Here is an 11,097-nt window from a genome sequence, read left to right as displayed (position 1 = left end):
CCTTTTCGATGGACTTTTACTAAAATGGGTATAACTTTTTACTCGGAGGTCTAATATTTGCAAGCTTGGTGGATATGAAAAGCTAATTCAATTATTTATATGTGGGTAGGTCATGGGTCACCTAATTAATTTTATGCTAAGATTTATGACCATTTGAAGTTGACCCAACTGCATTTCCCCTTAATTGTATGCAAATTTTCCACCTACAATCCGTAGGTCCACCTACGAACTGTGCTGGTCATCCTTAGCTCTTGCCAGAGAGTGGGTGAACGGGATTCTCGATCGACGGTCAGGGACTATGGACCGTCGTCTAACCTGCGGACCGTAAGTCCGTCCGTCGTCCAAGACTTAAACAATTTTTCTAGGCTGAAATTTTTGGGAGTTTCTGATCCCATCGACAGTTGTGCAGGGCGGACCGTAGGTCAGGCTACGGTCCGTCGATGCCACCGTTGATTGCACCTGCAGATTTTTCTTTAAAGCTGGTTTTTGGTCTGTTTTGGCTACGGGGGGTTACAGAAAAAAGATCAATTCTTCAACATTAGTATTACTCTAAGTCATTGGTGTAACTTTTATATTTTTGGTTATTATATTATGATTCAAGTATTTATATATTGATATGTGTATTTTAATATTATATGTATGGCATTATGTGAATTTTGAATTATGGTATTGGAAAATAAATAAAAAGAGTTTAATCCTAGAGTTTAAATTTGAAAAAAAAATATGATAGTTAAATGTTAATTGGTATCAATAGTTATGAATTTGATTATAAACTCTATCGAATTTTTAGATCAAGGCTAAAACATAATAATGTGAGTATTGTTAGTTTCAACAAAATTATTGTGAATATGTACTTGAATAGATTGCATTGATTTGTAAGCTCAATAAAAAGGGAAGGCTCAAGTTTCAGAGTGAATTATGAATTAATTGAGGCAAGTGAATTTCTAAACCCTTGTTAAGTGTGTGAAATTTGTGTATTTTCTTACAATATGTGTTTGAGAGTAATGAAAATTGGTGATGGGTTGACTTGTCAATGTTGAATAATTTTAATGATGGAAAAAGGGTAATAAAATGGTAATGTGATAAATTGTTGGTGTGTAATATTTTAGAATGATTTGAAGGCTTAATGCTTATTTGTTGATATTGTATTAGGGTTGTATTGTTGTGAATTGTGTCTTGTTATGAAAATGGCTATCTCCTCATTATTTGTATGAACATGTCATTTGCATTGGTTCTAAGACATGGTTGTGAGAAGTGTTATGTGATAAGAGGATGTACCATTTTGAGGGACATATCGTGCTTTGCGATGGATACTAGATTTTGATGGGAAGTATCGTGCGCCGCAATAGATACCATATATGGAGGGTCATATCGCACACCTAATAGATGCATAGATAGATATGTCCTCCATGAATACCAGACTGAGAGACAATTGGTGTGTATCATTAGGTCAGATGCATCACTATATTTGAGATTGCATTCATTGCATTGCACATTTTTATTATTTGATGAACCTGATCTTGTGTTTTGATGATCTTGTGTTTTAAAGGAGCTAAGGAGTCTGAAGATATAGTGAGTTCTCATAGATCCGAGGACAAACCTATCATTTCCTTTATGTCTTTTATTTCTATGTCATGAGACTATTGTACGGGTTGTGTCCCAAGATTTCAAAGTTGTATCAAATGGTTTGAGATAAAGTTTAGGGAAAAAAAGACTTCCGCTTGCTTTTATGAAAATGACTTTGATTGCTTTTAAATTTTCCCTAATTTTCTAAATTATCTTATGTTCATAATATGCTATGAGGCTTGTATGAGGTTTTTCTATGTCTTGTATGTCGTGTTACGTCTATGGGGTACCCCTAGGTCGTGACACTTAGTACTCTACCAACAAATTGACATGATGGGTTGTCGTTCAACCTACGGCCAGTCGGTTGGAGTCGTCCTTCACATACTCAAAAAATTCTGATATGGTAGTTTCTGATGAAATTGTCACAATTTTTTACTCTGAACATGAAATGAGGAAAACTTAGTGGCGTGGAAGATGACTCTAATACCTTTAATTTGGTAGGTCATAGGCTACCTAATCCGGTATGTCTGGAAGATATAATTTTTTGAAGTCGACCTAAGTATAATCTTATGTAAAAGTTTTATCGATAATAAAGCTTTCAATTCAACATTGTCCTAAGGGGTTCTTTTCTCTTCTTCTTCCTCAGTTTTTAGCCAATACATTTTCTCTCTCAAGAATTTCTGTGTGTTATTCCTATAAGAACTTCTTTCAGACCTTCTATTTTGTGTAGAAAAACATAATGCTAATATTGTTGAACACGTGCAATACTTACTTAACTCACTAGTTGATGACAGAATAAATTTTACATCTAAAAAGACTGAAAAACTACACATTGTTCAGCAAGATAACAATAAAAATGTAACTCCTTTTTGAAAGAATAGAGGATAAAATTAAGTTTTTAAAAAAAAATAATCTGCAATCATGATTTTAACATATTCACACAATCACTATAACTTCACGAATTTCATATTACACTTCTAAACACCAAATTAAATGAAGAAATGAGAAAAAGGTGCGGTAGAGAAGACAATAAAATCAAGTGGGTATTGCAAAAAAGACCATGAAAATGGAGGAATATGGCGAAAAAAGAAAATGAAAAAGAAGATAATTGTGTTGTGGTGAAAAATTTAACTTGATGGAGAAGATGACCATGGGTGGGTAGGAGATTAGGAGTGGGAGGGAAAATCTTCAAAATAATTTATTTTTAATTGTTAAAACCCTTTTTTTTTACCTTTAATGTTTTAAAAAAATTATTTCTATGTGTATAATGTATACTGGCATGGCTTTAAAATAAGTTGGTATGACATACTTTGTCATTTAATTCATGTGGACATGTTTAGTCAACACGCATAGGGTCAAGAAGATTAAAAAAAAGTAAAAATGACACAGTGGGCTTGACATAAAATGTCTAAAATAAAGAAAGCTTAGTTAAGGTAATAATTCTGTCACGCCCCGAGCTACCCCCTAGACGCGGACATGGAACCTAGGACCACAAGTGATCCCAAGCTAACCCTGCTGGCATGATCATGAGCATACTAAAGATAATAAATTGTTGCGGAAGCTAAATCATACTTAAAATGAAAAGATGGGGACTACCCATATTCTATAACTGAGATATTTGAAAACAATGAGTTTAATACAAAAGAAATATTAACTCAATAGTAAGCTGAATCTAGTTATGTTTGAAAATAGCCTCTAACTAGACTAGAAATACTGGGACAAACCCCAGCTAAATCTAGCAAAAACTGAAACTAAATGACTAAAGACTGAAATGAAATGCATGACTGTTGTCCTCGGAAAATGATGACTCACCATTGAATCTGCTGAACTGGAGATGGGGAAATCGATCTATGCGTGATCTGGATGCTGAGAACCTGAACCTACATCATGAGAAGATGTAGAGGACGTATGCATCAGTACTTGAAAGGTACTGAGCATGTAGGATAGAGTAAAGCTAAAATAAAACATAACTGAACAAACGCAAAAACAAGTATAATAATCTGAACGTGTGTGCTGATTTCTGAGCTAACTGGATGCAATGACCAAATTATAACATGCTGAAACTGAATACTGAATATACTGACAAATGGTCAATGCAGAGAGTCTGACTGAACTGTGGGAGCTACTAATAACTGATAATGAAACCACATGAGCTAAATGTGGAGTCCAATGTATACGCCCCATCTAAGGATATAATATACCATGCCAAAGGTATAAAGGCATGCTGGCGTGATCAATAAACTGATTGCCCACAGAGGGGACTTACAACCTACTCGGCAAGTAGTTCTGGGACTATTTACGCTAAACCCTAGTCCAACTCGGTATTATGTTACTCCCAATGAAATCTGTAAATTAACTGATAATATCTGAATTTTTGTAAATACTGGATAGCTCGAAACTGAACATGCAAACTGAGAATGCAATAATTAATATGATAATTATGCATTTATAACTGAGGCATGTATATCTGAAGTGTCTGAAATATCTGACCTAGCATGTATAATTCAAGAACTAAAGAAATACAAAGCTAGGTTCTGAAATTCATGCGATAATCTGAGTAATAACATGATAATGTGATTTGGAACATATATTTAATAAATTCATGAAGTTATATCAAAGTTCTAGAGACCCTAGGTTTAATCATGATAAGAGAATCAAGAACTGACTTAAAACTAAGGACCCAGTGGGTGAAAGGAACCCACTAGTGAAATCCCACATACCTGGTGATGAAATCCACGAAAAAATACTTAAGTTTCGGGATTGGAACCGCTGGAGCTTGTGGCGTTCTTGAACTAGGGTTCTTGAGCTTTTTTCTCCTCTCTTGCTACTAATTTTCTAAGTTTTGATTTAATGATTTGACTTGGCTATGTTTTAATTATGTTTCTAGGCTTAAACTGACTAAAATCTGATGATTTAGGGTCAAAACGACGTAACTTAGGGTTTAAACGGAGTGGGAAAGGTAAAAAAGACCCCTGGAAAGGTTGTTGTCGGGCCTCACTACGGCCAGGACTGATGGTCCGTCGTTCGCCCTACGCCCTGTCGTTGGGTCCGTCGTGAGGACCTGTTCGACAGGCCTTTACTAAAATGAGCATAACTATTTACTCAGAGGTCTGATTTTAGCAAGGTCGGTGGCTGTGAAAATATAATTAAATTATCTATCTGTGGGTAGGTCATGGGAGATCTAATTCATTTTGTGCTAAGAGTTATGATCATTTTAAGTTAACTCAACTACATTTTCCCTTAACTGGCTGCAAATTTTCCACCTACGGACCGTAGGTCCACCTATGAACCATGCTGGTCATCCATAGCTCATGTCAGAGAGTGGTTGAAGGGAGTCTTGATCGACGGTCACGGACTACGAACCATCGTTTGACCTACGGACCATAAGTCCGTCCATTGTCCAAGTCTTAACCAATTTTTCTAGACTGAAATTTTTGGGAGTTTCTGATCCCATCGACGGTTGTGCAGGACGAATCGTGGTTCAGGCTACTGTCCGTCGATGCCACCGTTGGTAGCACCTGCAGATTTTTTGAAAAATTAATTTTTAGTCTGTTTTGGCTATGGGGTGTTACAAATTGAAAATTGGTGCCAACTTTAGGAGGTCACCGATGGGTTAAACCTTTTTCTAAAAAAGAAGAAAATTCGGCTAATGAAAATAAAAATAAGTACACGGCAAAGACAAGATTAGAGGACCTACAGTTAGGGGTGTTCATGGGTCGGTATGGACTAGTTATTGATCAAAATCAAACTAGTTTCATCGATTTTGAAATTATTAAAACCAAAACAAAAAAAAATACAAATATACATTTAGCGGTTTGATTGTCATCAGTTTCGTTTCTGTTTGATTCGGTTATTAACCATACACAAAAATTTAAAAAATGATTCATTCAAAAGAGGAAAAAAATACAACAATTCATTCAAAACGAGAAACAGGTAGAACAACTAACATTACACAACTTTGATCCACTGAAGTTACTGTAAATAAAGTCTTAAAATTCACTATTTTGTCCTATAAAGAATAGATACTCACATTTCTAGTCTTACCAAAAATTGCGATAGACAATAATATACATGAAAGCAATAAGATAAATATTCTTGTATTGAGTGTTTTTGCTTTCAGAAGTAAATTATGAATAATATTTGTTGAAAATATATAGAAGATTTTAAAATTGTTTATAAAAATAATATGTTATGCATGTATAATAATAAAATAAATGTATATAATTTATCGGTTTGGTTCAGTTATTACTTCATTTTTTGAACAAAATCAAAACCAAACCAACTAATATCAATCTCAAAAATCTAAAATCAAATCAAACCCAAATCAAATCGTAATAATTCAATTTTTTAATTTGGATCGATTTTTATTTAGATCGTAAACACAACCGATATAGTTATTGATGTCTCCTTATGTGGAGTTACTTTTAACTGAAGTATCATTTCATAGCTTTGAACATCAAAACTCTATAAGCTTGTTTATTGAGTAGAGGAAGCTAGAAAAACTTGGAAACAAGAAAGGGATGGATCATCTATTATTATCTGTATATAACTTAGAAGAAATAAGATTTGTTTTTATAATGTTGGTTTTAAATTAAAAAAATTATGTCAATACATCTTAAAGAAAAAATTAATTAAAAGGGTTGAGTGACTTTGTTATTAAAATATTCATAGTTAAGTGACTTTCTATGAGAAAATCTTTTAAGTTATAAAAGAAAATTGAGTGAACTTCTAAAAGAAGATCCCTTAATTAAAACTATTAATTGCGTGACCATCTGAAATATTATTTTCATTCACTTATATTGCAACCAAAATGAGATCACCAACTAATATATAGTCGATTGAATTGCTCCTTCCTTAATCAGAAATCTCAAATTCGAGTCCTAAATACAAAAAAGTTCTTAATATTCTCGAATTGAATCCTAAGCCGCGCTAATCTAATTAATTGGGCTTTCATTCAAATATCAAACACCGAATAGAAAAAAACAACCAAAATGAGAGATTTAAATTCAAAGCAAATCTTTCTAGGTAAAGCAACTTAACTAACGAATTAAATTATATCAAATTATCAATTTAAAATTTTTAAATTAAATTAAAACATTTAAAATTTACAGAAAAAAAGTTATAAATTACATTTTTTTTAATCATTTAAAATAACAATCAAAAGTTGATATAAAATTCCAAAAAGCAAAAAAAACATCACACGAGAGAGATTAGATGTAGTAGGAAAAAAAACAGAGGAAAATACGAAATCCCTTGGATTAGCAAGAGCTAAGAGCTAAGAGCTATTCGAAATCGTTTGAAGAATGGGAGCCGACAGTGAAGAAAATGAATTGAAGAAATTGGAATACCTATCTTTAATTTCTAAGGTATGTTCTGAATTGGAAGCACATTTAGGGTTTGGTGATAAAGTTTTAGCTGAATTTATAACTGAACTTGGTAGAAATTGCTCAACAGTTGATGAATTTGATGCCAAATTGAAAGAAAGTGGTGCTGAAATGCCTGATTATTTTGTTAGAACATTGCTAACTATAATACATGCTATTTTGCCTCCTAAACTCACGTCTAAGTCGGATAAGGATTTGAATAAGGATAATAATGATTCTGAGTTTTCCGCTCTCAAGATAAGAGATAATAGAGAACGAGTTAAGGAATTGGAAAAGGAGATTGAGCTGGAAGCCAAGACTAAGAGGAGAGATGGGGAGGAAGAAGAACGCGGTAGTAGGCGAGAGAGGGATAGAGATTATAGAAGAGAAAGGGGTCGAGACAAGGATAGAGGTAGGGACCGACATAGGAATGATTATGATGATGGTAGAGCTGAATGTAGGACTTCAGAAAGGCACAGAGACAGGGACAGGGACAGGGTTAGAGACAGGGACATGGTTAGAGACAGGGACAGGACTAATGATGATGATGCATATGCAAAAGGTAGGAGAGATGAATATGAACAAGAAAGCGATGATGATCGGAGGGATATGAGAAAATTGAGGCATCACATGGATGAGCCAGAGTTGTATGCAGTATATAAGGGGAGGGTATCAAGGGTGATGGATTCTGGTTGTTTTGTTCAGCTGAGTGATTTTAGAGGGAAAGAAGGCTTGGTGCATGTTTCACAACTTGCTACTAGAAGGGTCACTAATGCCAAAGATTTAGTAAAGCGGGACCAGGAGGTTTTTGTGAAGGTTATATCTATTAGTGGGCAGAAGCTGAGTTTGTCAATGAGGGATGTTGATCAGAATACAGGAAAGGATCTGTTGCCATTGAAAAAGAGCTTAGGCGACGATCAATTGACAACTCATCCTTCAACCATGAATGGTGAAGGTTCTAAGACCAGGATTGGTCTGTCAGGAATCAGAATTACGGAGCAGGAGGATGTAATTCCATCACGTAGACCGCTGAAGAGGATGAGTTCACCTGAAAAGTGGGAAGCGAAACAACTTATTGCTGCAGGTGTTTTGGGGGTGCAGGAACATCCCATGTTTGATGAAGAAGGGGACGGAATGCTCTATCAGGAAGAAGGTGCTGAAGAAGAGCTTGAGGTTGAGTTGAACGAAGATGAACCCCCTTTCTTGCAAGGGCAGAGTCGTTATTCAGTTGATATGTCCCCTGTTAAAATTTTTAAAAATCCTGAAGGATCATTGAGTCGTGCTGCTGCACTACAATCAGCTCTGATAAAGGAGAGAAGGGAAGTAAGGGAGCAGCAACAGAGAACGATGCTTGATTCCATCCCTAAAGATCTCAACAGACCCTGGGAAGACCCAATGCCAGAGACAGGTGAGAGGCATCTAGCACAGGAGCTTAGGGGTGTTGGTTTGTCTGCCTATGACATGCCAGAATGGAAGAAGGATGCTTATGGTAAAGCCTTGACCTTTGGCCAGAGGTCTAAGCTATCCCTCCAGGAGCAGAGGCAGAGTCTTCCTATTTACAAACTGAAGAAAGAACTGGTTCAGGCTGTCCATGATAACCAGGTCCTGGTTGTCATTGGTGAGACAGGTTCCGGTAAGACAACACAGGTGACACAGTATCTCGCCGAGGCAGGGTATACAACGAAGGGAAAAATTGGCTGTACTCAACCTCGTCGAGTGGCTGCAATGTCAGTGGCTAAGAGAGTTGCTGAGGAGTTTGGTTGTCGATTAGGTGAAGAGGTTGGTTATGCTATTCGTTTTGAAGATTGTACTGGGCCAGAAACTGTTATCAAATATATGACTGATGGTATGCTTCTGAGGGAGATCCTGATTGATGATAACTTATCCCAGTATTCAGTCGTAATGCTTGATGAAGCACACGAAAGAACAATTCACACTGATGTTCTCTTTGGTTTGCTTAAGCAGCTTATGAAGAGGAGACCTGACCTTCGTCTAATTGTCACTTCTGCAACTTTGGATGCAGAGAAATTTTCTGGTTATTTCTTCGACTGCAACATCTTTACAATCCCAGGAAGAACTTTTCCAGTAGAGATACTCTACACAAAGCAGCCAGAAAGTGATTACCTTGATGCGGCTTTAATTACTGTTATGCAGATCCACTTGACGGAACCTGAAGGTGATATCCTCCTCTTCTTGACTGGTCAAGAGGAGATTGATTATGCTTGCCAGTGTCTGTATGAGAGGATGAAAGGACTAGGTAAAAATGTTCCTGAACTGATCATACTGCCTGTCTATAGTGCCTTGCCCAGTGAAATGCAGTCCAGAATTTTTGATCCTGCCCCTCCTGGGAAGAGAAAAGTTGTTGTTGCTACAAATATTGCTGAAGCTTCTTTGACAATTGACGGTATATATTATGTTATTGATCCTGGATTCGCAAAGCAAAATGTCTACAATCCAAAACAGGGGCTTGATTCACTGGTTATTACCCCAATTTCACAAGCATCAGCAAAGCAGCGAGCAGGACGTGCTGGACGAACTGGACCCGGGAAGTGCTACCGTCTGTATACTGAGAGCGCTTTCCACAGTGAAATGTCCCCTACCGCAATTCCAGAAATCCAGAGGATAAATCTTGGGAACACTGTTCTTATGATGAAAGCAATGGGTATTAATGATCTTTTGTCGTTTGATTTCATGGACCCACCTTCCCCTCAGGCTCTCATATCTGCCATGGAGCAACTTTATACTCTTGGAGCATTGGATGAAGAGGGGCTTCTGACGAAACTGGGAAGAAAAATGGCAGAATTTCCCTTAGATCCTCCTTTGTCCAAGATGCTTCTTGCTAGCGTGGACCTTGGCTGTAGCGATGAGATCTTGACCATAATTGCTATGATTCAAACTGGAAATATCTTTTACCGACCAAGAGAAAAACAAGCTCAGGCCGATCAGAAAAGGGCCAAATTTTTTCAACCTGAGGGTGATCATCTTACCTTGCTTGCTGTTTATGAGGCTTGGAAAGCGAAAAACTTTTCAGGTCCATGGTGTTTTGAAAATTTTGTCCAGTCACGATCACTTAGGAGGGCACAGGATGTTAGAAAACAGCTGCTCTCCATCATGGATAAGTATGTATTTCAATTCCTTATTCATACTGTACTTCCCATTTCAAGCCTTGTACTCTCTTACTGTTTGCTTATTAACTTTTATCGACTGTTAGCTTAATTGACTTGGGCTTATTTTGTGGATCTATCTGCCTGATGTTTATTAATTCTCTTTTAGGTTAGAAACTTATATGGTTGCGACTCGATTCTGATACTTGCTTGTTCTTGCAGGTATAAATTGGATGTTGTAAGTGCTGGAAAGAATTTTACAAAGATCCGGAAGGCTATTGGAGCAGGTTTCTTTTTTCATGCTGCTAGAAAGGATCCTCAAGAGGGTTATAGAACTCTAGTTGAGAACCAGCCAGTTTACATCCATCCTAGCAGTGCTCTTTTTCAAAGACAGCCGGACTGGGTTATTTATCACGAGCTTGTTATGACAACAAAGGAGTACATGCGCGAGGTAACCGTGGTAGATCCTAAATGGCTTGTTGAGCTGGCACCAAGATTCTTCAAGGTGTCTGACCCAACAAAATTAAGCAAGCGCAAGAGACAGGAACGTATTGAACCTCTTTACGATAGATATCATGAGCCAAACTCTTGGAGATTGAGTAAACGGCGAGCGTGATATCTCTTTTTTTTCTTGGTTGTGTTGGTTCATTGAAATGCGCACCGTTTGTTTCTGTAAGAGTGACATATATTTGGTCAATTTTAAACATAATTTTTGACATTTGGAGCACTTCATTTGTACAAGCCTTTTTGCCATTTGAGCTAATTATAGTTTTCAGTGAAGTTCCTCAAAGTTGTTATATCTTTTTTGTTATTTGCTTTATGCAAGAGACATGATCTTTGAAATTCAACTTTTACTTTTTTATGTTCCAAAGATGGATCCTTTTGAACTGGATCAGAAAGAAGCTAAAAGAATATGCTTGTTACTCTAGCTAACTAGTTTCGAAATCATATTTTAGTTTTGAAAAGTAAATAGAGTATTTCATGAAATAATTTAATATATTTGGATTACAAAATTAGTCATTCTTATGCTTTTTCCTTTTTGTATTTGTCTGGGTTGACTTGTT

The 11,097-nt window shown here is 36.4% G+C and overlaps 1 protein-coding gene across 1 annotated transcript; it reads left to right on the top strand.

The window, feature by feature from the left end:
• Positions 1-6,718: 6,718 nt before the first annotated feature.
• Positions 6,719-10,823, top strand: LOC101267328 (probable pre-mRNA-splicing factor ATP-dependent RNA helicase DEAH5). The gene is made up of 2 exons (XM_004243703.5): positions 6,719-10,048; positions 10,256-10,823. Exons 1-2 carry the CDS (start codon positions 6,870-6,872, stop codon positions 10,647-10,649), a joined length of 3,573 nt encoding a protein of 1,190 aa, XP_004243751.1. The 5' UTR covers positions 6,719-6,869; the 3' UTR covers positions 10,650-10,823.
• Positions 10,824-11,097: the final 274 nt, after the last annotated feature.

The sequence above is a fragment of the Solanum lycopersicum genome, chromosome 7 (genome assembly GCF_036512215.1).
Source record: "Solanum lycopersicum chromosome 7, SLM_r2.1".
Lineage (NCBI taxonomy): Eukaryota > Viridiplantae > Streptophyta > Magnoliopsida > Solanales > Solanaceae > Solanum > Solanum lycopersicum.
Note: the sequence above shows the minus strand (reverse complement) of the source record. Positions and strands in the feature narration are given on the sequence as shown.